At 44.7% G+C, this 27,704-nt stretch overlaps 1 protein-coding gene across 4 annotated transcripts; it reads right to left on the minus strand.

Annotated features, from left to right (window-relative positions):
• Window positions 1-38: 38 nt before the first annotated feature.
• LOC111845526 (SEC14-like protein 5) lies at window positions 39-27,689 on the minus strand. 4 transcript variants are annotated; one of them, XM_023815004.2, is made up of 16 exons: window positions 27,465-27,689; window positions 25,173-25,251; window positions 17,080-17,229; window positions 15,742-15,873; window positions 14,371-14,499; window positions 11,858-12,080; window positions 9,776-9,888; window positions 9,293-9,322; window positions 7,785-8,063; window positions 7,445-7,515; window positions 6,733-6,904; window positions 5,862-5,996; window positions 5,523-5,660; window positions 4,783-5,022; window positions 2,871-3,049; window positions 39-2,011 (listed from the first exon to the last, which is right to left on the minus strand). In XM_023815004.2, the coding sequence occupies exons 2-16, from the start codon at window positions 25,233-25,235 to the stop codon at window positions 1,906-1,908; spliced, it is 2,160 nt and encodes a 719-aa protein (XP_023670772.1). In that variant the 5' UTR covers window positions 25,236-25,251; window positions 27,465-27,689; the 3' UTR covers window positions 39-1,905. The 4 variants fall into 4 exon arrangements, with proteins under 4 accessions (XP_023670772.1, XP_023670771.1, XP_023670773.1 ...); XM_023815003.2 differs by having other exon boundaries at window positions 27,111-27,689; XM_023815005.2 differs by lacking the exon at window positions 27,465-27,689 and adding an exon at window positions 26,432-26,649.
• Window positions 27,690-27,704: the final 15 nt, after the last annotated feature.

The raw sequence follows: 27,704 nt of genomic DNA on the forward strand, positions 1-27,704 counted from the left end.
TATACTTTAGTAAGTGTTGCAAAATGAAGACCCCAGAATTTATTTACCATAGTTTTATTTTTGTAATAAACATTTTTGTACATGTATTGTACATTTAAAAATTCAATAAATATCACTGTCCCCATAAAACTGCCTCATCAATTTTAGTGTTCAGTCTTACAAATGAAGCATCCTGGTAGCAAAATTCCGCTGTTTTCTGGTGTATATAGTACTACTTGCTCTTCCAAAATTGTTTAAATAATTAAATAAAAAATGGACATACAGCCACCCAAATGAGACAGTTGCCACCATCACAATTTTCCAAATGACCTCAAAACGACCACAAAATGACCATGATTGTTAAACTGAAGATATTAAAAGACTTAGAAAAGAAAAAAAAAAAGACTTTAAAAATTCAAGACTTGAGTCTAATGTGCTTATTCTATTGTCACTTTTTACCCCGTTTCAACCTTCATTCACACACTCTTCTCCCCGTTTAAGGCAGTAAATAAAACCCCTCACCTAGGACAAAGGTCACAGATTTCCATTAGTGCTCTGACTGTGCTTTGTCAATATTGCTTGTACAAAAAGCCCTTTGTTGGTCGATTTAATTATTCAAATGCTCTCAATTACACTACATTACATTTCCCAGAACACCACTGCATAAATAACTATGGCTTTAAATTTCATAAACATTTAAGAGAACGTGCAATCGCCGTCCGCTGCCTGGCAACCGCGTCCACTACGACTCAATTCTGTGGATATTTCTGGAGGTAGTTTAATGAGCGTGTCAGAATGGTATGTGTTTGGGTCCCAAAGCGGTTTATACGGAGCGGGGGTGGTCAGCCGTGCCCCCGAGTCCTGCACATCCTCAGTACGCCCACGGGCTGATCCCCGACAGTAATCGCCTGCTGTGGTTAATTTACAGGTCAGGCTGCTTTGCAGAGTAGGCCTTATGTTTGCCTGCAAAGTCCTGGTGACCTCTGTGTATTGAAACAATGTACTGGTCAGGCCTGATATGGAGGCCGCCTTCAGGATGATGGGTCTGCAAAGCAGGTCTCAGGTCTACATGGCCAAACATGGACTGATGAGCAGTGAGGGGTGTTTAGGGGCTGGTTCATGTAAACACCTGAAAGCACTTCTGGGGCAATGAGCTAGTGATTGTATCATATATTCAGAAAATCAATGCTGTTAATAGCCACGTGATGTATATCTTCATATTCTTGAACAGCTGTAAATGACAATTGCAGAATTAACATCTGGCTTTTTGTGCTGGCTCTATCATTTGCAGCAGAAGCTTAAACAGCTTTAAGTGTCCAGCACACCCGTGAGATCTATAAACTGTTGTTGTTTTAGAAGCATTGTCCCAGAAGATTATTTCCCCAGAATCCTCAGCTAAACATGCAAATAGGAACAAAACTTCATTACAACACAATGGAACATGTCAAACCTGTTTTAAGTACAGACCTCCGAGAATCACGAAAGTGGATTATCGGCCATTGTTGCAGAAGATGGCTTGGGAACTGGTCATCTGTGCAAAAACCCAGGTTAGGAAACAACCTTCTTGAATAATTAACTCGGTGACATAAATCGAATGGTAGCCCTCTTTCATATGAGACAGCTAAGCTGCTGTAATTCATTACTACAGGGTAAAATCAGATTATATTCAGGAAAACAGTGTCTCCTGTTTCTTGGTTGGACAGAAAGTGGCATAGATCACTCATGAGTCTTCAGTTACAAAATAATAGCATCTCAAACACAAGCTTCGGGTAACTGGACTGTTTCCGTAAAGTTTCCCACTGCCTGTTGTTGGGATTTTATAGCCCTTGGAGTGTGTAGGTGTGTCTGTTTGATGTGTATGTAGATACCAGTGTTGGGATGCTGTGTCTATGGCTCACAGCGAGCCTGGCCCAGGCGTCCTGAGGACTATCTGGAGACGAGCGAGCTGCTTTGAGACTGGCTGGAAGAGGTCGTGCCTGCGCTGAGCTGTGAGAAGCCACTGTGACACGACTCCAGGCTGGTCATGGACCCCCTGCACAGAAGGGAAACCCTCAGTCAGTGACACGCAAGGCCTCCACCTAGGGACAGGAATCCCGACATACCGTAATCTCTCTAAAACACGCTCACTGTTTCTGTGACATGGACAGGGGTAGATTAACTTCTCCAGGGGCTTTGGGCTGACATGGAGTATTGCACCAGCAGACTACTCAGCTAGGTTTAATAAGCTTAGCCGTTCAATTTTTTCCTCGTTTTGTAGAGAGGGGCCCCTGATTTTTCCAGGGCCCTAGGCTGTAGCCTAGGATAACCTATGCATTAATCTGCCCCTGAACACAGAATTGTTATGAGGCCCGTATTAGAATGTTACCTGTTGGAAAAATGACAATATGATCAGTGTGCTATACAGAAATATGAGACCTGATGTTTAGCAATTTCACTTGAGTGGGTATCATTTTATTTGACGTGACAATGATTTCAGCTCGACCAATAAGGGCTCAGACAATAAGGGCTTAGGAATGACATCATCGCATCAGTCATCTGTATTCTAGAGAAATACATCCTTACAGCAATGCTCTTTTCAATATTCATAGTGTTTAAGATCCACAATGTTACCACTATGCAAAATGTCATGAGACGCAAATGAAAATGAATAGTTTTCTATATGCCTGCATGACTTGATCCATGAAAAATGTGAAGCAAGAGCTAGATGGAAATGCACTGTCAGTGGTCTATAGGATGAGCTGACTCTGTGGTTAGTGTATGACAGATGAGAGCACACTTCTGATGAGCCAGCACCCCAACGCCGCGTGGTACTGCCTTACGGCGGGGGGGGGCTGTAGTTTCACACGACACCATGCGCTGCAGTCATGAGAATGAGAAGCCTGAGTTCTCACCTGAAGTCTTCGGAGGCCAGCACCTCGGTGTAGTACATGACCTTGCACTTGTGGGACGAGACTTGCAGAGAGGCCAGCATGTCGTCCACGCGGGGCAGGGCGTTGCTGGAGCAGGAGGCGGGGCCTGTTAGCTTCCACTGGAGGATGTAGAGGCCGGGCCAGCGGGTGACGTGGGAGCCCTACAGCGAGCAAGACATACACACGTATGGGTGAGGGGCCCCCCATCTGCGGGTTGGGGGCTTGCTCAGGACACATTTAATGTCAGTCATATAAAAACTAGCTCAAAGTTGAAATATATACAGACGCTCCTCTACTTACAAACTTTCAACTTACGAACTTTCAGACTTATGAACGAAGAGGACCGTAAGTCCAAATTGTGTTCATTGGGCTCCCGTTTCCTGTCCGCAACATCGTTTTTTTCTCTGCGAGCCAATTCCGCCTGGTACGACTTCTGGCCGCTACTCCCGCCGCGCAGCAGCGTAGCGTGCGTACTCCCAGCACCCTAGTTCTTTGTACTTGCGTATACCCTTAAGATGATGTTGAATAACAACCTACGAACATTTCAAGTTTTGAATGGCCGTTCGGAATGTATCTCGTTTGCAAGTAGAGGAGCGTCTGTACTCAGTAGCCACTTTAGTAGGTACCTCTACATAGTAGCAAGTAGGACTAACTTCTGCCTTCAGACAAGAGAACTTGTAGCCTTCCTGTTAGCTTGAACGAGTCTGACCATTCTCCTCTGACCTCTCCCATTAACCATTAAAACCATTTTCACATGTCAGGAGTTGCCCTTTCACACATGTGGCACATAACCAGAGACTATCTGTGTCAGACACGTTCACACCTACTACGAATACTCTGGTTTGTTTAGACGACGGGCGGGGTTTGGGTAGAGCACGCTGCAGAAATCACAGTGTTTTGCTTACAGCGTATTGAAGATGTTTGCTGTTCACCTGCACTTCAGCTGGGATTACACTGTGGTCACGAAGCCAGACTGTAAGCTGATCATGCACAACTAAGTCCCTTGCAGTTCCTTAAATCTGTCAGATGATTTCAGCATCAGCTCTTACTGATAGAATTCTCTGATTGTTTGTATTCTTCTGTTTTCTCGCCAGTCCCATGACAGGAACGTCATCGTCTGCCCACTCGCTGGCGGTGAATTCTCCAGAGTTCTCCCTGCTCCATTCACACATGGCGGTCAATTGGAAATTTACCCAGACTTTGTACTAGGAACCCAGCGGCTTAAAGTCCATGTGATGTCCGGTACGACTGATTCTGACGGTTGCGTTCACAACTACAGACCCTCCTGGTAATGTCTAGAAAATATCAGGGCGGCAGTGGGTGGGGTTTAAATCTCTCATCAGCCTCCATTATGCCTCTGACTGGATGTTTTTTGTCTACCACGGTTTTCTCTATAAACTCTAATCACTGAGAATGAAAAACCCAGAGGCGTCTCTATCTACGATGCTGGAACCACCATGCCTGACACAATCAAATCATGTTCAAAATCACTTAAATCATGCATCTTAGCCATTCTAATGCCCAGCCAAGCATTAAATGAACCTACTGAACTTGTCTGTGTGCTCTGTGTGCTCAGTTACAGTCACGTGATTCCTTGTTTGTACTGAAACTACATGTATAGACCTATCAACTGCAGTAAGACGGCTTATATATTCAGGTGTGACTCACTCGTCATGAAATACAATGATTAAAAACAAACAAAAGCTAAGGATTAATTGAATATTTTCAAAACGTGACAGAAACTATCAAGACAGACAGCTACCACACAGCCAGCCAAACTCTGATCTGGTGCTGAACATAGCAGAATGAACAGACCTTAACTTTCAAGATAAGATTTTAATTGGAATTTCTCGGTCTTCCTACATGTGTGCAAAGAAAGAGATTAAAGGCGAACCTGGATGCTCTCGCCCTCTCGGCATACGAGCGAAGACTCCACCATGCTATAATCCACGCCCAGGACCCAGCTCTTCTCAATCAGCTGGACGTTGTCCACACCAGGGGTGGAGGTCAATGGGTCCTTCTTGATAGTCTGTGGAGACCTTTTGGAGTGGAAGATGTTGAAGACCAGGTCCCCCTTCAGGATGTCAAAGTCCCAGGTGATGACTGAAGAGCTTTCTAGGATCTCAATGACGATCTTCAAAAAACAAATTAAAAGGGCATGTAACTGATGTTCTGATATTCAAGCAATGAGTCATAGTAAATATCTGTGAATGTATGAATCTCACTCCCCCGCGCCCCCCGCACAGAATAAGCAGCTGGAAGATGATCAGATGCATCGATTAATTTCATCACTGAAGTAGCCTGCGATGAAATCATACATCCATTTCCCCCTCTGTAAGCCATCCCATGATGCCACCCACAGTCACACACTAATCAACACCTTCGGATTGTGGGAGGAAGCCAGACAGCCTGCTGGAAACCAGCACAGAAACTGGGCGACCGCACAAACTGCCCAAACGTGGATGAGCTGTCCAGGAACCACACCCAGACATGCAGCCATAAAATCACACAATTACAGGCACAATGCTAAGATTTGTCGACACTAACAAGACCTATGATTAGAAATTCTATACAGTGTATAGAGAGGAGAATAATGAGAATGAAAATGAACGATCTATGTCTGAACATGATTACCTCGTGAGGAGCTCCTTTGAAGACATGAGCTGACTGATATATAGTTTCTGTCCACAGTTTAATGTGGTCTGAGTTTTCAAGGTCCTCTTCTGTCTGGTACAGAGATTTTGGTACGAGGCCTCCTTCTGGGACAGTGCACTGGAAAAATGTAACGTTCAGAAACGGGACTGTCTTTCTGTGACCGATTTCAAGGCAAAAACAATTTAAAGGGTTAAAATCAAACTTTAAAAGGTCAGAATAAAATAAGGGTTGTGGATGTTCTAATTCTTGGTATTAGGATGCCATTCAAAACATAAAAACCCATCTTATTAAAAAACACAATGGCGAAAAGGAGCTTACCATACAATCTCCCCCGAGGAAGTCGGGGATGATCTCTTTATCGATGTAATCGACCAGCCCTCCCACTCCCTGGTAATTGTTCCCGCTGTAGACGAGGAATTTCTGCCGAGTGTTGTCGTTAATGAACGGACTGACCTGGAAGTCAAACGGACATTGCTAGCAATCCGTTCCCATTTTCAGCATGCCGTTTCATTTTGCTTAATCGTGTGATTAAAATATTTCTGAAAGTACATTTTTTTTTGCCTTGTTTCAACACTCTGTACCATATTCCAGCTTGAGAGGTAAATATCACTTTGACAGACTGACGGAAAATGTTTCAAACTTCACCAAATCTCCACATTTAAAGGTGCCAGTCTGATCGCTGCTACAGTAAAATCCCGTTATAGTGGACTCGCTTAACGGAAAATCGTCTACAACGGGCGAGGTCTGCTGGTCCCGGCCGTGCACCTTTACGAACATGCAGAAAAAGCATCGGATATAGCGGACTCGCATATAACGGAATTTCGCTTATAACGGACAAACAATTTGGTCCCCAGGGCCGCTTTTAGCTGTAGTTTTGTTCGGCTATAACGGACATGCAGGCTCCGCCTACAAGGCGCGTGGCGTGCCGGTGATATCCAGCGCAGATACGTAGTCGGGATTATTAATAGTCACACATCTGGTCAGGTAAAGTTGGATTATTACATGTACAATATAATAATTTATACCACAAGTGTGACTGCTGGGGTGTGGCATGAGTAAATGGTGTCCTGTAGTTGTGTTCTGGCCATACAGCATCTCTGGATATAACGGACTCTGGATATAACGGACTGTTTTGCCAGGTCCCTTGAAGTCCGTTATAACGGGATTTTACTCTATTCTGCAGACTCACCAGGGTCCAGAGCACTGGGAAGACCCGAGGAGCTCGCACGATGAGGAGCCGGCCCAGCGTCTCAGGGTAGTTAGCCTCCACCACCTCGATGATGCGGAGGAGAGCTTTCACGCCAGGCCTCCAGAGATGCCGCATGTTCAGACCCTCCAGGTCCACCAGGCAAGTCCACGACCTGAGCAGAAGAGGCACATGCTCTCACGCTTATGATCACACCTACAGTTACAGTCTGACCTCAATAATTTAGCAGGGATGGATTAGACCCAACCATCTATCCACCTATCCAGTGAGCCTGAAGACTATCTCAGACAACATAGGGAAGCAGAACACCTAGGCGTGACAGCAGGCCATCGCAGGGCACATGTATACACTACACCAGGGTGTGATGCCAATTAGCCTAAGCTTAGGAGTACCTGAAGGAAACACACAGTAACACAGGGAGAGCATGCAAATCCCACCCAGGAGCTTACTCTGCAAGTAACCCTAACCCAATGCCAAATGAATCATCACACTCCCAGGACAGAATGGAGGTGTGATCAAATTTTCTATATTTAAAACTTCAAATGTGTTTATTTATTAAATAATTATTTAGGCAAGCTTACGGTTTAAGCTTTTTTCATCTGAAGGTAGTGAACAACCTGTCCCCCTTTATTGATTTGGATCAATAAAGGTTTGGAAACATAAAACATTTATCTAATTAACATGGCATACTAACGTGATAGGTCTTCCAAATATCTTGGTGTTTTCTTCACATCTTTTCTGTCCTTCCTCATTGATTGACAAAACCTAAAGTGAAAACATTTTGAGACACACAAATAAAACACTTTCTTTTGCTTGCAGTTTACCACCCAGAATCATCCCCCTGAAAGCTGATTGGCCGCCTCCCCTGTCACTCACACATTCAAAACATTTCATTGGCTAATGATAAGGTCGGCCCATCTGTATTAATTACGGCCCCTCTTATGCCGCCCGCCTTCTAGAATCGTCCCGGTGGATGAGTAGGATGTGGAAATTCAATCAGACGCAGTGCAGGAGGACAGATAGGAGGCACCCACGTGTCTGAGCAGGGCCTCCTCCCCCAGGGCCTTCACCAGTCCCTTGGTGTCCATCTGGCCAAGGCGCAGGATGTAAAGCGGCCGGCCGTCGCTGTCGTGGAAGTGCCAGCCGCCGGCGTAGCACTCCTGCAGGAAGCCCGGCGGCCTCCAGGTCTCCAGGATGTAGTCCACCTGGTACTGCTTCCTCCAGGCCAGAGACTGGCACAGCATCTCGCGCGCCTTGTCCAGGTTGAAGTCGCGGGCACGCAGGAAGCGGAGGATGTGCTCATCTTTGGGGATCTGTGGACGAGGGTGGGGGGGGGGGCAGAGTGTGGCCCTGACCACGTCAGTGTCTGGGAATCTGCCGACAGACACCACAGCAGCTAACTCCCATTAACAGATACTGATGAATATGAATTATGATCCATTCATGTTGCAAACAGCGCTCTGTTTTCAACATGTCGCTGGGATTGGTGATGAATGCGGCAGGTCATGCAGGTCAATCGGAATATGAGTCACAAGGATATAAAATACAGTGAGCAGGACGGCAAAACTCTACAGCCCGTTTTAGGCCGGTTTGGAAAACGGAGCCTCCGTTCTGTTTCTCCCTGCATCTGTTCGTCGAAAGGCATTCTTGGTAAAACCAGGCGGCCAAACTCGACAGCATGTCCGTCGGCCAGACGCGGTCGCCTACTGCCGTTTGTACTCCTGTCGTTTAAGCAGGCCGCGGCGTGTTATTTTGTTCGAAAGTCAAACAAAAGCTGAAAAATCATTTATAAAGAAAGTGTGACAGAAGTAACTTCCCAAACTGAAAAAGGGATCATGGATGAATTTAAACGTAAAGCAATTCTGGAAATTTCCATGTTTTAGCAATAGCCAGTTTTTTTTAAAGAAACCACAATAAGTGAGACACAGAATATCAGGAGTTTCTTTATACATGACTGATCCCAGTATGTTTGCTCAGACTTTATTCACGGCTATTACTGTAAAGATTCCTGGATTAGACTTTTTGGATTTAGATTAATTCCTAAGGGAAAATGATTGCACTGACCATTGCTAAAACATAAACATATAAATACCCCGGGAAGTTTTTGTGAACATAGAATCTGCAAGGAGGTACTTTCATCTCAGAAGCAAAATCAGTCGTCTACATTTGCACCTGGATCACTGCTCCAGTCAGTAATTAATCGCCACATGTCAACACTCACAGAAAACTGCGGCTCCACAATGAAAATCCAAAATCCCCTGAATATCTTCCACCTCTGATCCAATAGCTTTGAGAATTTACACGTGGCATTTGTTTGACACGATGCTGTCATACATCAAACCGCTCCTGGGAAAATGATCAACTATTGCTTTCTTGGTTGAGGTCAAGCCAGAGACAGATCAAACTCTAGGTGCTGATTTCCATTCTGCGATGGAATTTCTAACAGGTCTCTCCTGTCACTCAGCTTTTGATCAACTGGGGGTTCCTCCTCAGATCTATAGAAGATCTCCACACGTGTCACACAGCATGCATCAATGTTTACCTTCTCTGCCTTCCATTCACCAGCTTCTGACTACAGAGAAAAGAAATCATTAAGCCCGTCGTAGGAGCACAGTTCCTGCAGGCCACAGTCACCTGATCTGCTCACTCGTAACCTCAAGAGGTTAAAGGTCTAACCAAGCTACCCACCCAGATTTATGCTTAAGCTAACTCACTGCGGGGCATTACACAGCTAGATTATACATTATCCAGCATGGAGTCATTCATTAAACAGAACAAAGGTAAGGGGGACTTTAATTCGACTCAAATGTTTAAAATAAAAAAAATAAATGTAACATCTAAATGGGCAATGTACAGTAATGAGGAAGGCAAACACATTCTTCGCCTGTATGTCATGCACATAGAGTCCTTGTTCATTCTTGTCACGACAATGAGATCAAGAAGGACAAACACTGTTTAGCGATATAACTGAAGGTAAAGTGCAATGTGTAAATCAGCACAGGGCTGATATTTTAGGCTGGCTCACCTTTCCTTTGTGCGTCTCCTGCAGCCACTGCCGCAGGCGAATCAGACAGCTTTCCTGCATGGGTGTTAACTGTCCCAGGTACCGCTCGATGTATTCGGCATCCAGCTTGTCGGCTGAAGGAGACAAAACACAGCTAGCTGGTTCCCTCAGAAAAAAAACCCCACCGAGTCTTAGAAGGAAGACATAGTTTAATCATTACTAAAGAGCCTACAGCTCACCCATTGGATTTCATGTGTGTAGGACCCTCGGCCGTCCAGGAAATTGCCAGCTGTGTGTGTTGTTTTGATTTCACTATCTGCTCCTATCGGCTTGTAATGGCCTTTAAACGCCTGACTCAGCATGACGCTTCTATGTGTGCACTGTTATGTTTGGGGGAGTAGAGGGCAGCGCGTGAAATGATTCTCATACACCTACATCATTTAAAAACTCATATACATAAATAATTGACACGTAATTTTACCCAAAGCGCTCCTTTTTGAGGCACCACTTTCCAAAAATTGCATGAACTGTAACAGAAGGATATGAAAAAGGGCACTGTGGGCTATTATAAAATGCCAGTAAAAGATAAATCACAAATCATTTTCATCTCTGTTCACTTTTAATGATATATAACATCCTAGTTGGTAGCTTTATGCTATAACGTTTGATAAAATCCCTTGAGCAAATTACATTATGCATTTTACATTGTTCTTTTTAGTTGTGGCAAACAAGTAATGGCCCTCGTAAAGGTGTGTGTATATATATATATATATATATATATATATATATATATATATATAAATAAAAGCAGACTGGCTTTTTAACTGTACCTGATGTGGAGTTTAGAGCGAAAATAAACAAATGATTTTTCCTTTTGTTGAACGTTTGCTGATATTACACCTTAATATTTCATCTTGTATTCTACCCTGACCACAGAAAGCCCTAAGCAGATTCTGCTCCTTCAGTGACATTTACTACACACACAAAGGGCTGAGTCGCTAACCCTTTTCATTTCCAGGGCTTCTATTGTTACGTTGTATATTGTTGCCTTTTTGTTTAAATCTCAGCAAGCTTAAAATAAACCTCCCAGAAAAAGTGCAGCCTCAGCCCCAGTCAGAGCTCCTGTTCCGGCTGATAAACGGCAGCGAGAGGAAGGCGGAGAGTGAGACAGGAGCGTGATCAACAACAACCCGGCTTCTCTTTGTCTTTCCTCTGTAATATAGCTTCACACCTCTAGGGCTGCGGGTTCAAATCCTGTTTCAGACTCAGTATCTATGTGTAGATGCACGTGCATGGTCTCCTCGTGTTTATGTGGGTTTTTCTCCGATTGTCCAAAAACAAGGCGGACTGGCATCTGTAAATGGCACATAGTGAGCATGTGTGTCCTGTGACGCACTGGCATCCCGCCCAGGGTGTCCCCCTGTCCTGTGTTTCCTGGTACAGACCTCATACTCAGCATGTCCCTATACTAGATAACCAGTTATGGTCCCTCGCCTTTGCAGAATCCCCCTCTTCCCATAACAACCTCCTTGGTGTGTTCTGATTCGTCGCGGTCAGTGAAGGCTCCGCCTCTCGCAGATGCGTGTTTGACCCCTGTTCAGGCTCTGTGACCGTGGGGTACATGTTCTCCCCTGGATCCTTCATCAACTTCGCTGTCATGCAGCTTAGGCGGACTTTGTGTTTCTGGATGGCCGGAAAGGTGTAATTGTGCGCGTGTGCGTGCGGTTGCGCGTGTGCGTGCGTGTGCGTGCCGTGCGATGCACGGGCATCTCGCTGGGGATGGCCATCCAGGTTGCCATGGTCCTGCACTGGATTTGGGACTTTGGAAAGACACTCAGCATTCATCAAAATGTGTATAAATGCTTCTGGCCATAAAATGAGGGAGGGGCAGGTAAGGTCAGGTGACATACTGTGAATCCTGACCCCGCTCTCACCCTCTGGTATTATTAAATATATCTCATCTCCTCTCACCCATATAATCCCTCTTCTTTCCTCCTATCCTGTGTCAGAAGGTTCTGTTCCCTCTCCTGCTCCAAGCATGTCTTACATGCTATAAAAGTGACGTGCTCATCCATTCAGCCTATTAACGTTGGCTCTACTCACCGTCTGGATTGGAGGGGTCAGCAGCATTGCTGGCCTCCTTCCCGCTGCTGTGTGCCAGCGAGTTGAGGGCCAGTCTGGAGACAGGTGTGGGGTGAGGGGGGAGGTCACAGGGGGGGGCGGCCGGCTTGGCCGGGACCTTCTGCTCGGGTGGGACCCAGCGAGGTATCTCAGTGATGCCCTCAGCTATGAGCTCATTCAGATAGTACTCAATCACCTCCTTGCCCTAGTGGTGAAAAGCAGTGGGATCCTGGTGATTAGACGGCCCTTACAGAGGAGCCCAAATCAAATCAAACAACTTTTTGTAAGTTGTCATGTCACTCGACACTCAGCAGAGTGTAGAGGAATGAAAGGTTTATGTACGCTTATGTGCAGCCAACAGAAAATATGCCATACGGCAACAATAAACAGTGTGCAACTTCAGAAAGATACACAGCACTGTGCAAAGCCTCAGGGAGTCAAAGAAAATGTTAAAAGCTATTTATCTGGGTAGTCAGTGTTCACTAGTGGCCAAAATTGTGGAAACACTTCAAATTTTTAGAGATTGCAAAACATTACTCCAGTTACTCCAATTTCTTATTTAATCATCAAATGTATGATATTTGTAAATATTCTTTGTTTTTAAACATCACCGCCAATATTCTTGTAGTAATTTTTAAAGCATAATACCAAAAATGCTAGGTGTTTCCACAATTTTGGCCACTAGTGCATATTTCCACAGAAAAAAACACATAATTTAACATTAAAATTTAGGCTAATGACAATTAACACGATAAAAAAAAACAAGAATATTCCCTGTTCTCCAAGACTTTACTAATATCTTGCTAGATGGCCAGAAGAATAGAGCTTCCGGCCGTGGTTTTCATGGCGATCCGCGTTGGGGAATGATTTAATGCGCGCGCACCCTGGCGCCCTGCCTCTGTCTCTCCACCCGATTACCGCTGTCACCTGCGTACCGCAGAGGTCTGTGAAGAGGCTCACCTGGGACGACCCGCCCTACTGAACTGAGGTCCTCCAGGAGCGCAAACCCTTCAAAGCCCTCATTAATCCTCTCATTAATCAAGGCTGGAGCATAAAACCCTCCATTCCTTACCTGACTGGCATCATAACATATTTTCATGCCATTCGCTCTCTCCTGGGCCACATAACGACAGGTTAACGATGTCATTACTCGGCTTCATTATCGCCACGCGCAAAAACGTCTTTCCCAAATTCATATCTCAAAGTACACAGTTTCCGTAATGCTACAGTGAGTGCATAGGACACACCACTGGGATTTTTACATAAATTTACATTTACATTTATTTGTTTTACTTTGCCAAAAATGCGACGTGGAGGTGAGACAGATAATACATTGTAATCATACAGCTTCCACTGAGTGAGCAGTGACTAGTGCAAGTTAGCAAGAGCAGAAAAAACATTACAAAACCAGTGTTACTAACTTCGATCAGCTGGCTGGCATGAGATTTTCAATTTGTGACAGTCTGCACACTCATTTACATGTATGTAACAGTTTTATTACCCTGTATATAATCTGTAGAGTTCGCAAATTGCCCCAGCACTATTGATGTAGCTAATTTTATGTTTATAATGGAATAAAATAGATTTGCTCTAAGATTTCTTGCGTGAGCAAAAGCATGACTGTCACGCCAGATGTGTGAGAGCATGTTTTTTTTGTACAGTTTTAGCAAATGGTAAGAGAGTACCTCTCTGATATATACACAAACAAAACACCTACAATCAACCAAATTAGCTACAGTATGTTGAGGCCTGAGCAGAATTAACCCAGCTGCTAAATGTGCCTTATTGTGAATAAACACTTGTGGATAATTGCATGGAAATTTGGATAATTATGGCAGGTTAGTGGATGTGTAGAATCTAAGCCTGGGATATAAAATAGAAGTAAAAAGGAAATAAAAAAAACAGTAGGTGTAAAAAAGGTGTAAAAATACCAGTATGAGATACATCACAGAACAGTGTCTGGCTACAGTTGCTATGACACACAGCCCTCTGCGCAGACTGTGCCTCTGACAGGCGGCCCGGAAATCCGGCACAATCATCGGCGCCGCAGATCTGTCAGAGCCCGGCTTGACAGGCAGCCTGATAATGCCGACTGTGCTTGTTCTGTAGCCAGTAGCGGCCTGATCAAAGACATAAAAGCCCCCCCCCCCCCACCGACTGCCTAAAAACAGCAATGGTTTTGCTTTTGTCAGATGACTTGAAAAATCTATAATTTTCCAGATAGTTTTTCGACTAGGTAAGTTTGGCCAAACTTAAATTTAATTTATTTGCTGTCCTGACCTGTTTGATTTGGGTTGAATGTACTTCGTTTGACGGCAGCCGGATGACGATTACATACCGACGCACCCTTCAAAGCGCTCGCAGCCTTTATCACAACGACTGAAACTGCTATTTAGTGGATCCTTCACAGTGCCATTTAGCCGTTTAATGAGAGCTTTTCATGCCGGTGCTGAGCTGAGGGTTTTCGCCTCCGCGGTGCGTCACACCGTAATTACCCGCTTGATGTTGGCTGTGTACTGCTTCATCGCGATCTTCTCCACTGTGTTCTCGAAGCCGAAAAAGGACTTGATATCCAAGGAGGCTGACTGCTCAAAGCACGTCCACTCCTCATTCTCAGGATGAACCTGTGAGCAAAATGGAATAATGAACGGATGCAGGTGCTCGCACTGAGAAAGGCGCTTGTGCCACGGATGCAAACGAGGGCCTCATCCTAAACTCACTCTTCCCTTCACTGTTACCTAACACGCCCACGCACAGGAGCCTCACACATTAATATCGCCACGGTGACAGAACTTCCGAAAAGTCCAATCCGATGGATACGCTGAAACACAGGATTCTGGGGGCTGGTGCACGCTAAGCCCTTTCTCAGTGGGGGTGGGGTAGGGGTGATGAGCCCTGATGCCTGTGGATTGACACAGCTGCCTGCTCTGTGAATATGCATCATCAGGGGTTACCCAAGCTGAAGCCCAGGGGCCTCCGCTAAATAGGGGCCTCAACTAACCTTGTTTAATAAAATTTATAACCCACCCCCCCCTTTCATTCAACAAATTTTTACATCACTACCCCGCTACCCTGGTCGACAACTACAACATCATAGAAATCAGCAGAGGCAGTGTTAATAGCCCAGTGTTAATAGCCCAGTGTTAATAACCCAGTGTTAATAACCCAGTGTTAATAACCCAGGGCCTCTAGCCATGTTAATGTACCTCTACATGCCATCCAGCCGTCGTGAGCTTGCGGTGTGTCAGTGGCAGTGTGTGTGAGGACTTCCTCCATCCACAGCACAACGTAACGCAAAAGAAACCCCCAGACCTCAATACAATGTAGCAAAATGCTTCCTGCTGCCCCTAACTGCATGTTACGGTGGATGGAACGCTGCGTTGGATTGTCCAGAATGCAGGCAGTGGGGCGGGGTGTCGCTCTCAGAACCGACGGACACTGTTGCAAACACGCTGCCAAGCACACACAGCCCGAATCTATTTGGAGCTCTGTTCTCTTTCAAACAGGCAGTAAATTCAAGCCGTAGCATTTTTAACGAGCCTAGAGCGTCGGGGAACACAGAACAGGGGCAGCCGGCAGTGACTCGTTATTCAGAGGTGAGCCGTTTGCGTCCAGGAGGCTCGACGTGGAAAACTACAGCTTTAATTCAACAGTCATAACCGAAATCTGAACGTCGCACCTCCTCCCCGGGCATATGCGGTCACACCCTCTCAGATTCAGGCAAATGTCGATGTACGATACCAGTATGAGGGGGCAGACACTCTGAGCTACACTCCAAATACAGCTACTGACACAGAGGGATGAGCCTTTCCTTCTGTGAAGAGAGAAGGGCTAGTTAGCCAGAAAGATGTCACAAGGGGACTCACGCTGTAGCTACATTTCTCGAGAACCGTCACCCTGCTGGCGAAGGTTTCATTATGGGCCTCGATGAGCAACGTCCTGTCCTTCCAGTTGAGGGTGTTCTTCTGGATGAAGTACACATACTCCACGCCGGCGATCTGCCAAAGGAAGGGAGGCAGGCGATTCACAACGCGGACAGTCAGATTCGCCAGTCGCCATTCAGCATCGTTCAGGTACTTTCAAAGAAAGCTGTCAATACTCCCGGTACCTGATAAATTAAAGGCCCATTATAATTTAGCCAAAGCACAGCGATTCTTAAAGGGGATGGACATAATCCAGCCATGTGGGGGAAAATAGGTTCATTAGAAGAGTGGAGCAACCCAGTACTGTCTGTACCCTGGGCTATGCATCATAAGTAATTAACCTAAACAGAGGGAGGAGCAGGATCTATTATTAATACACACGATGCATATCTGACATGCCTGAACTGAGCCCTGAGCTTAAAACACCTGAGAAAGTCCCCCCCCCCAAGGTAAATGGTGCTTTTGTGCATGTGCATTATAAACTGCAAGAGGAATGAATATATTTGCGATGGCTGATCTCCTTCATATTCAGCGACAGTCTGCAGACTCATCTTTCCATTCCCTCTTGTCTAACACATGGAGGGAGCGGGATGGATGTGCTTAAAGCGTGAGCCCAGCCCCAACGAGCGCTGCTGGGCGTTTGACGGACAGGGGTGGGTTCGTACCTGCAACTGCCTGTCCAAACGGTTTAATCTACGGGATCATTTACATGGAAATTACTGGAATTGTGGAGTGAGTGATGACAGGCGCCTCCTTCATGTTACTCTGTCTGCCTGAAGCGGAGGCTTATGTCACTATGCTGTGAAAAACATGGCTGCAGTAACGGGGTTTTAACGTAACTGTACGTTAAATAACTCATTTTGGTTACATGGCGCAGATCCTAAAAATAAAATGAACTGACTGACCACTTTCTCTGGAGCCCAGTGCTGCTGGTCCACAGACTGGCACTGATACACGGCCCAGTATTCCCATTTGGGGGAGCGGTTTCATTTCTAAAAAAAACACCACAAAGGTTTGGGAGCCCGTTACAGCCACATGGGGAAGGGAGTGTGTGTGGTTCTGTGTCTGTGGTCAGAAGGCTGTTGGTTCAAATCCTGCCCATGGCAGAACAAGGCCCTTAATGCCAGTTGCTCCAGAGACTGGCAGATCCTGCTTTCTCAGTTGTATATCACTTTGAATAAACCCGTCTGCTAAATAAATGTAAAATATAGAGGTACACAGTGTGAAATGAGACCACTGAAGTGGGATGCCTACGAGCAGGAGCCCCCCCCCCCCCCATACCTTTTTCAGCAGGCGGGGGGCGTCCACGTTGAGCTTGCAGCTGCGTTCGATGACGTGCAGGGAGCTGTCGTTGCTGATGGCCTCGCTGAGGACCTCGCTGCTCACGAACACGGGGATTTGGGGGCAGGTGGGGAAGCGCTTCTCATACGCCTGCGAGGGGGACAGACACCGGCGGTCAGCTCCCCTGAGGCAAAGCGCCCCCCGCAGGTCTCTGAGGGAACCGCGGCTGTTCCCGAGAAGCACAGCTGCTTTGCTGAAACGTGGCGGCACGCGGGAAAAAGTTTGGGTTTGCAGAGTGTGCATTTCCAGCGTGACCCACATAAGGATGACAAACGGCACCCTCCCCCCCGCTCGGGCAGCTCTGCTTATCATATGACAACAGCCAATTTCATAAGCAAGTGATATTATACCTTACAGTACAGATTCCCAGACAGAATAAAAGAACAGGAAATAACATTTCTGCCTGCACCTGTATGAGGATGGCACGCTTTTGGATGGAATCTGTACACAATTAAACTTCATTTAATTCATTCAAGTCTTAATGTATCCATTCATCCACTTATCCTGGTCAGAAGAGTTGGGGCTGGAGCGAATCTCCGGATGCACAGACCTGACCTGCTCAGATTACTCGCTGCAGAATCTATTCAAATCCGATTTAACTGGGTATAGAGCTGCAGGTTTCATTGACTTCCAATAAACAACATACCCAACACACATACACACGCGTGTCATTACCATGTCACTAATAAGTTGCATTTTTCAATTACGCTACATTTCCATTGAATTTTCAGTTTTATGTTCCACTGTTTCAGGTATTTCCCCTATTGTGCAGGATTTTAAACTGAGTAATTAAATTTAGCCAGCTTTCGGGTGGCAGAGGGAGTCACCGGAGCGTTTGACCTAAACGATTGTTCCTCTGGACGTTGAGTTCCTCCGAGGTACATGGCCCCCCGTTAAGGCCTGGGTCACAGGCTGACCCGCGGCTTCCGTCCTCACACGCCCACAGCATGCCTTCCGGTAAACAAATCACTCCCCCTGAGCTGTGGAATCCCCAAGCTGGGATGCAAGGTGCTGACAAACTCATTAAACGCACAGGATGTCGTCCTTGGTGCCGGGACTGATGCAATGGCCTCTGAGGCAGGGGGCGCTGGGGGGGGGGTATCAAGACCTGCGGCAGCGAGCGAGCTGTCCTCAACCTGATTTACTCCCCGGCACAGCAGTGAATGCTGGGCAAGCCTGGCAGCGCCAAGGGCCGGCCGCAGACGGACGGGGACGACACCGCGCTGGCGCATCTCTGATGATTTACACACCGCTGGCTAAAGCCTCGCTCTCTGTTGACGTTAGACAGATTAACGTGACAGGTCCCTCACCGGGCTGGGAACTTCACTGCCGTGCTGAGTCTCGCAGATAAAGTCTGGCAGCAGGGATTTTACAGAACTGACGCACACTGGGCTTGACGGGGGAATTATGCGTCCTTACATAATGTGGCACAGCAAATTTAAATCCTCCTGTGGTCCCCAATTTGAAGAATAGAAGGATCCTCTCATAAAGCAGCCGCAGTCCGACCCACGGGCTGCCTGCCTCCGTATCTCACGTCAGCAAAACTAGGGGCTACACCAATAATTATCGGTGAGGCTACACAGCCCATTTCTGTGTGGATAACAACCAGGGGAGAGCCTAAGACTTTTTTAAATAGTGTTTTTTATAGGTGACACCATTAGCCAATAACATGTTTTGAATTGGTGATTGACAGACGCGGGGGGACTTCAGGGGCCAATCAGCTTTCAGTTGGGCCAGTGGCCCTGTAGCCCTGCCCCTATATTCTGTCTTTCCCTGTAGAGAGCACCAGGTCCCCTATTAAAGTTTAAAAGCGTACCCCTTCACCAATGCACGCCATCTCCAGGCGGTCAAAGCTGGCAGTCACAGCTCTATTAATAGTGTAAGATAAACGGCTCAGCGTTTCCGGCACCCCACAATGTGCCAGCCAATCCCCCCCCCCCCCCCCCCAGGGGAATGACACGAAGGCCCAGGACCCTGCACTAAACCAGAGAGAGGACACACAGAACAGCCAGCGATACGGCCCATGTGCATTTTTAATTAGGAAAATCGATACGCGTGACACTATAGTCCGGGTGCCGTAGCACACAAAAGACCCGCTTCATGCTGCTGGGGTCTTCAGACGTCTAATTAAAAACGTTCACCCCTCTGTCTGTGAAGCGGCGCAAGAATGAGCCCAATGTGGCCTGCAGGGGGCGCTGTCTGTGATGCAGTGTGTCACTGGAAATGACGGAACATCGTAACCGCGGGGGATAGGCTGCTGATTCGGGGCAGTGGGATGGTGAGCCAGAGTCAGCACTGCTGTGGGGGGGCTGCTTCACAAACACCCCCATCCTGAACTAAGCATTGTTAATGAACCCCTCCTGATACGAAACATTTGGGCACAGTTGTTGGTTTGAATCCTGGGTTCAGCAGAGTGATTTCTCAGAAAGAAAAATCATTGCTTTGGATAAAAGCATTTGCTAAATATGTAAATGTAAAATTACACAAGCAGGAAATGATATTTAAAAAGCAAGGCTAATGTAAAATGAATATCAATCTGAGATTCTACCACATCACTCCCCACATATAACAAATACTACAGGCAGTCATTAAACGAGGCGACTGGTTCAGTTTTCGTTATAGCGTGCAGGTTAATCTAAAACACAGCTATTCAAAAACACATGAGCAAGGCGTTGCTGTTACATGAGACCAGGCCCCGGCACGCTTGCTAAAGCCTTCTGGGAATATTAATAGCAACTCTTCTCTTGTTTTAAAACAGCCCCGGGGTGGCTGACTGCGAGGGCAAGTGGTGCGTGGAGGACAGAGCCAGCCATACAGGGGGAAATCGCAAACATGCGAAGACATACCAGGAATCCATGTGCACCATTCCTGCTTAATTCCATTATTCTGGATCAGCCCAACATGCTAGATCCTTTATTGCTCACATTGCCATGTAAAGTCTAATGGCTTAATGGTCAGGGAACTGTGCTTGTGATCAAATGGTTGCTGTTCCTAATTCTCAGCCAGCAAAGTACCCCTGAGGTACCCTGAGCGAGACACTTCCCTCACGCCCCTTATGGAAATTCAATATGGTTTCCTATGGTTTTTATGCAGTAACCCAGGTTTTACTATGGTACCTCATGGTACTTAGGTACTACCCATAGTACGACTATGGTTTGGAAAGATCATGGTAAAACAGAAACCACGGTAAAACAAAAACCATGATGAAACAAAGACCATGGTAAAACAAAAACCATGGTAAATATCATGGTAAAACAAAGACCATGGTAAAGACCATGGTAAAACAAAGACCATGGTAAAACAAAAACCATGGTAAAACAAACATCATGGTAAAACAAAAACCATGGTAAAACAAACACCATGGTAAAACAAAAACCATGGTAAAACAAACACCATGGTAAAACAAAAACCATGGTAAAGACTATGGTAAAACAAACACCATGGTAAAGACCATGGTAAAACATGGTAAAACAAACACTATGGTAAAGACCATGGTAAAACAAACACCATGGTAAAGACCATGGTAAAACATGGTAAAACAAACACTATGGTAAAGACCATGGTAAAACAAAAACCAAGGTAAAACAAACACCATGGTAAAACAAAAACCACGGTAAAGACCATGGTAAAACACCATGGTAAATACTATGGTAAAACAAACATCATGGTAAAACAAAAACCATAGTAAATACCATGGTAAAAGAAACACCATGGCAAAACAAAAACCATGGTAAATACCATGGTAAAACAAACACCATGGTAAAACAAAAACCATAGTAAATACCATGGTAAAACAAACACCATGGTAAAACAAAAACCATGGTAAAGACCATGGTAAAACCATGGTAAAACAAAAACCATGGTAAAGACCATGGTAAAACAAACACCATGGTAAAGACCATGGTAAAACAAAGACCACGGTAAAGACCATGGTAAAACAAAATCCATGGTAAATATCATGGTAAGACAAACACCATGGTAAAGACCATAGTAAAACAAAGACCATGGTAAAACAAGAACCATGGTAAAACAAACATCATGGCAAAACAAACACCATGGTAAAATACCATGGTAAAACATAGAGCATGGTAAAACAAAAACCATGGTAAAGACCATGGTCAAACAAACACCATGGTAAAGACCATAGTAAAACAAACACCATGGTAAAACAAAAACAATGGTAAAGACCATGGTAAAACAAAGACCATGGTAAAACCAAAACCATGGTAAAGACCATGGTAAAACATGGTAAAACAAACACCATGGTAAAGACCAGGGTAAAACAAAGACCATGGTAAAACAAAAACCATGGTAAAGACCATGGTAAAACAAACACCATGGTAAAACAAAAACCACGGTAAAGACCATGGTGAAACAAAAACCATGGTAAAACAAAAACCATGGTAAAGACCATGGTAAAACAAAGACCATGGTAAAACAAAGACCATGGTAAAACAAACACTATGGTAAAGACCATGGTAAAACAAAGACCATGCCTGACTGACTGTGACTTAACCAGCCTAAGAGTGCTTGTCTAAACAAACACCATGGTAAAACAAAAAACCATGGTAAAGACCAGGGTAAAACAAAGACCATGGTAAAACAAAAACCATGGTAAAACAAAGACCATGGTGAAGACCATGGTAAAACAAACACCATGGTAAAGACCATGGTAAAACATGGTAAAATAAACACCATGGTAAAGACCATGGTAAAACAAACACCATGGTAAAACAAAAACCATGGTTTATGACCAAGATTATACAGTACTAGTGTTTAACTGTAGTGAAACCATGATAAAACCATAGTCATGGTTTCCATAGTTACCCAAAAAATCATGAAAAACGGCAAACCATTGTAAACCATGGTTATTTAATCATAGTAAAACCATGGTTAATTTTCGTAAGGGGCTCTGCTCCCCGGGTGCTAAACAATAGCTGCCCACTGTCCTGTCACATATGGGTTAAATGCAGAGGACACATTTTTGGGGTCGCCATGCGTCTTGTGATGAGGTAAAAATAAGTTAAAATATAAAGCTTATAAAATGTAAAGCTTTAAAAGCACCTGTTCAACATTAACACCCATGACAAGCAACTGTACATCCAATATACAATAATTAAATACATAGAATAAATAAAGAGTCATATATAATTTTGAAATTCAGTGTAATTAAGAACTGATGATTTCTGATTAGATGTGAGATTTACAGGCCCGTTAAACACCATTATTGAGAGTCGTATGCTAATAGGGGCAGCCAGCTTGAGATTCCCAGAACCACGGGCACCAGATAACTGCCCAGTGGGAAACCGGATACATGTGGGGGGGGTTGTGGCTACGAGGGGCCTCCCGTCCTGACCGACGGGCTTCCTGCGACCCGAAACTGAGAGACGCGACCACGTTGTACGTCACTGCGCGGAATCTTGCGGAAACCCTCCGGATTCAGGTCGCGGCATCACGGCCGCTCGGCAAGGTCGCCAAGGACAACCATGGATGGGGGGGAGGGAGGAAGAGAACCGAGAAAATGGGTCAGGCGAGCTCAGCCCCTCGATGCAAAGCTTTACCAGGAGGATAATTATAGAGCTTGTGCATTACAAGCACCCCTGTTCCTCATATTACAGTACTGAGCTGAAGCCCTTACAGACAGCCATGTGGATTGCACAACCTTGTGACCTCAGAAGAGTGTCGTAGCTTCCAGGCAGGAGACATGTTTACAAATATAAACAAATAACCAATGCAGACCCTGGCTAACATACCTGCACACAGCCAACAGCAAAAAATAAAATAAAATACAATCACACTTGAAGCAGTCTTTTCACACAGAAACAACGCCATCTCAAAAATACTAAGTGAGACATCCTATCCAACACAATATTTTCACCATGCTTGTGGCGGCTGCAAAGCCGACGGACAAGAACAGGACAAACGAAATACAATAATCTGGCTTGATAAAAGGATATCAGTGGACAAATTGAAAGCCTTGTCATTTACTAGCATAAAAGGCTGAATTAAATTACCATGTAGTGCGGCATCAATTTAAGTGGATCTCTTCCTGACATACAATCTGCTCTTGGACGTAAGACAATTAAACCCTACTTTTGTCAAACGATCTTCGATGGTGCCTTTGCCCGTCTCAGGTTTCCCGCAGTCATTTAGCGGACGGACACCAGCAGGTACCCCAGTCCTGCTACATGAGTACATGCTACCCTGCTTAATTTTCTGGAGAATCGAAAAAACACCGAACCTCCGTCACACTCAGTTGGTACAACAGGGGTCAGGAACAATACTGGGATATTTTTAGACTAAATCATCACTAATTATCTTTTACAAACACAGCGATGCCTGGAATTAAAGATGAGGTTAAAAATTCACACCCTGGAGGTGCGCTTCTCTCCTCTCATTGGCCTCTGCTTGTGCACCATGATGGCTGACCTCAAGCAATCGCAGCTCACCGCTACGGAGAACAATCGCCTTCACTCAGACTCGACGCCCTTGACTCAGCACACAGTGAACTCACTGTAGGGCCCCCGAGCGCAGTGCGTGGGGGTGGCCAGCAGGGAAATGCTGAAAAATGGCATTTCTAAGACCACGGTGGAGTAAGATTCCATGCATATCCTCCATATGCCCCTAGCCCACCAGGAGGCAGCGGTAAGCAATGCCAATCACCAGGCTTGTACTTCCTGCTATTCACACTGCAGCGACCTGCTATGAGCTGTGGGCAGCATGGGAGGCTGCCGGAATTTTCCACAGCATATCACACAGATACTGCAGAGTGACATGACGGAAGTGCCACAAAGTTCCTGTCTGACTGTGACTTAACCAGCCTAAGAGTGCTTGTCTAAATATGAAAATGACAAGCTGCCCATTTTTAGTACAAAGCATCAAACAGATTTTTCCCGACATTCCTTAAATGCTGCATTTTGCCTACTCATAAATATTCAATGTAACTTGCGAAAGGTGTTTTAGCAGATAAAATGATTCCACATTTAATAAACGCTTTGCATATCTAATGATTAATTTTACGCTTCCGGCTATCCGTGTGTAACAGAAACACATGATTGTTATAGCCTATTTACGTTAGCAATATCCATAACCTGGTGAACGATGCTGATAAGCAGAGTGACAGATGTTTATAACAATGCCTACACATATTTATGTACCTTTAAACATTTCCTACAACTGAACAACTGAATCTCAGCCTTGGCAGAATAAACCCACAGAAATCCATCCCTGGTTAGACTTGTTATACTAAGTGATTTATGTAATAGGCTACTTAATAGTTATTACTGGCTATATGTCAATTAGTTGGCTATTTAGTAAAGATGATTTTTCTTTGAAAGTAGATTAAAGTAGAGAGTTAAGAGTAACGTCACAATCAATTAATTATCCGTAAATGCAATAATGTTGAGATCATATATACTGACATTTAACATGTGGAATCATTAGAAAGTATTTAGCAAATGGCAAGCGTTGTCTTAGAAGTTTGAAAAATGTATATTTGAATTCAATAACTGTATGATGTCTGGAATGAGGAATGCATGCAGGAGCAATATGACGAGCCTTTCGCTAGAATCCACTAAATGCGGCCAGGAAAGCTCGTACCCAGCATTGCCTATATTACGCTGCATGCAAATGCAAATGAGGCGCAGTGAATGACGAGCGTGTAGTGAAGGGGCGCGGAAGCCATTTGCGGGGCAGCTGGGAGGCCCCTGGGCACCGGGGCGGAAGCGGGACTGCGCTGGTACAAAGTGCCTTTTGTGCGCGTGCCTTTAGCGCTAAATGGTCCTCATAGACCGGTGCGGTACATCCGACACTCCATGGCGGAAGGCTTATAAGACATGAAGAACAACGGCCAGTCAGATTATTAATGTTATTATTGTTATAGCACCCATCCGTCCGGATCTGCTCATCTAATGTTCTCGTCCATGGTCTTAGAGTCTAGCAATTTTCATATTCTCAAAAAATAATAATAGTACAACAGCAATAATAATAATAGTCATAAATGTCACACAGAGGAAGGATCACATGACACTTACCGCCATGACCATTTCAAAGGAGTGCTTATACACTCTGACTGGAGACTGATACTTCTGCACCATTTTCACGTTGGAGGAGCTAAAAGAGACAAAATAAAGAAAGACGTCAGCGCGAGATGCTTTGCGTTTCCTCTCGGCGCACTGATATTGTCCTGCAGCCGTGCCAACTGCAGGCTTCTCTCCAAAAACCACTGTGCCTGACGCTGCCAAGGTCTGCAGTTTAACCACAGTGTTTAGCTAAACAACTGGAGCAATATTAGCACTGGAGCACTGACATACAGGATACATTGTTCATTTGAATATGTGATGCCAACTTAACATTAAGTGTGTCTTAACTACGCTATTAGGAATCATGCTCAAATTGCCCTTTGTTTTAACCTAAAGAGGATGCCCAACAGCACTGTACCTGTCCTGGTGATAAGCTGTCAGGGCTGAGCTTGTCTATTGCATTGAAATCATACAGGGATCATCTGCACTTGCTGAAACCGATTGTGCTTCTAACCCCTCCTTGTACGGATAACCCTGCAGAACTCCGTGAGACCTCAAATCCCACTGCTCTCTCACAAAACTGATACAAAGGTCAGATTGCGTCTTGGCAAACGGCGGGTATGTACGAATAAACGGGCAACTCAGCTGGGCAAAATGCTATGGGCACGTTTCTATGCACTAAATCATAGTAAAACATTATAACTCCCACTCGTTCTGTGGTGCAATTAACCAAGACAATGGATGCTGGAGCGGTGAATCAGTGATACTGCCGAACAACTCACGCTTATCCATATTTTCAATGAGCTAATGTTTGGTTTATTCTGTCCATGAACGTTTCTGGTAGTTCCATAACGGTGTGGAATGGGGAAGAGGACAGTACACCCTATTCTGGATACAGTTACATCTGGCATGAGTGTTCTAGTCCACAGGTCACATGTTGTAAGTGTTGGCTTGAGAAGGACACGGACAAGGTTAAATATGTTCTACCCCCCTTCCCCAGTTAGCTGCCCACAGTAAGCGCGACCCCCTAATCCTTCAAGGAGATGATGGCCAGGGTTCATGCCAGGTTCCCCAGTTCTCTTAAAACAACTTTATACTTCAGTAAAATGCTCAATGACTTAAATTAACGTTACCGTGTGAAACTTTCCGCTTCTTATACGCAATCAAAATAGATTATATACAATGTATAAATATTTAAAAAATGGTTGCAAAGCATGAATACTCATATTGAAAGGAACGAATTAGGAATGAATAATTCTAAATTTACTTACCTTTCGACTACAAGAACTGGAGATGCAACACACTGAGTTTATGATCATAGTTTTTATATAAGTAGGTTTTAACATGGTACATGCACATTGGATTTGTGATCGCATGTATGATTTTACAAAATACAATAAATCTCAATGGAACGAACTCAGGACGAAATGTATCGCCTTTTCCACTAAAAATAGCTAGGAAATTGATCGGTTAATTCCCAAACTTGCAATGATTGCTTCAACTCAGCGCAAAGGCTATATGTGCGTGACGTGTTTTCATAATCCTCAGCCTTCACTTTATTTTGGGAGCGCAAAATAATATATACGCGTAGACTTCCTTTTTTAGACAGTGAAGAAAATGGATCAGTAAATACGGCGAATTGCAGTTATTGTCATTCTATTTATAAATGCGACAAAAACGGGGTGACTAACCAATAGCATGAGGTTACAAAACATTTTTCTTTGGTTTAAAACAATACAAAATATCATGAGAAAGATACATTTACCACCTGCATTTACCACCAGCGTTTTTGCCTCTGTGCACTTCGAATCATGCATTTTAAAACCCTAGGAGATATCTGTGCAGGCTCTATAGGTGCAGAACCGGTAGAGTGGATGTAGTTAGGATCAAAAGCATAGAATAACATTGTAACGCATTAATGCAAAAATACTACTTAAACAAAGGTCTTACCTGGCTTTAAAGAGTGGCTTTCAGGCAACATAAAATTCCTCCCTTAAATTAGGACGTTGCGGTTCACAGATGAATCATACCCATTGCAAGGTTATTTAGTATTCGTACTACTTTCGGTTTGCAGACTGTAGATTGTCAGTAAATTACAGCATTTATTTTTTTTAGGAGTTAGCTAATCTTTAGAAGAGTCTTCAGTCATGACATGCTTTTCATTCATGTTAAATCCTGTTATCGGTTTATTTAACGAGAATCGTTAACACTCGCAAAGATGAAGCCGATTCACAGTAAAGTGATACGTGCTATGCAAACATTAGATTAGGTATAAATAAACGAAAAATAAATGCATGTAGTTACCTAGCTTTCGCCAAATAATTTCACGAAAGGGTCTCGAAATATGACGCATTGGACAACTAGTCAGCCATAAGAGCAGGGATTTGTTTCAGATCTTGTAACCTGCTATTGCAGCGCCTTGAAGATGTTTGCAATCTATACCCTCGTTCCTTCCTGCATTATAGTGAATGCTGAGCCCCTCCACCGGTCTCCACGCTTTGGCCGCCTGTCACCGCTCAGTTTTACCGTGATGTCAGCGACAGA

This window comes from Paramormyrops kingsleyae, chromosome 5 (genome assembly GCF_048594095.1).
Source record: "Paramormyrops kingsleyae isolate MSU_618 chromosome 5, PKINGS_0.4, whole genome shotgun sequence".
Lineage (NCBI taxonomy): Eukaryota > Metazoa > Chordata > Actinopteri > Osteoglossiformes > Mormyridae > Paramormyrops > Paramormyrops kingsleyae.

What these genes read in the sequence shown, in the direction of transcription:
- LOC111845526 (XM_023815004.2), bottom strand. Translation starts at nt 25,235, where the DNA reads ATGGTGCAGAAGTATCAGTCTCCAGTCAGAGTGTATAAGCACTCCTTT. An exon ending in ACACAGCCAACATCAAGCGG is followed by an intron (nt 12,081 to 14,370) that starts GTAATTACGGTG and finishes TTTCACCACTAG; the next exon opens with GGCAAGGAGGTGATTGAGTA. An exon ending in TCCTCGGGGGAGATTGTATG is followed by an intron (nt 5,661 to 5,861) that starts GTAAGCTCCTTT and finishes ACATTTTTCCAG; the next exon opens with TGCACTGTCCCAGAAGGAGG.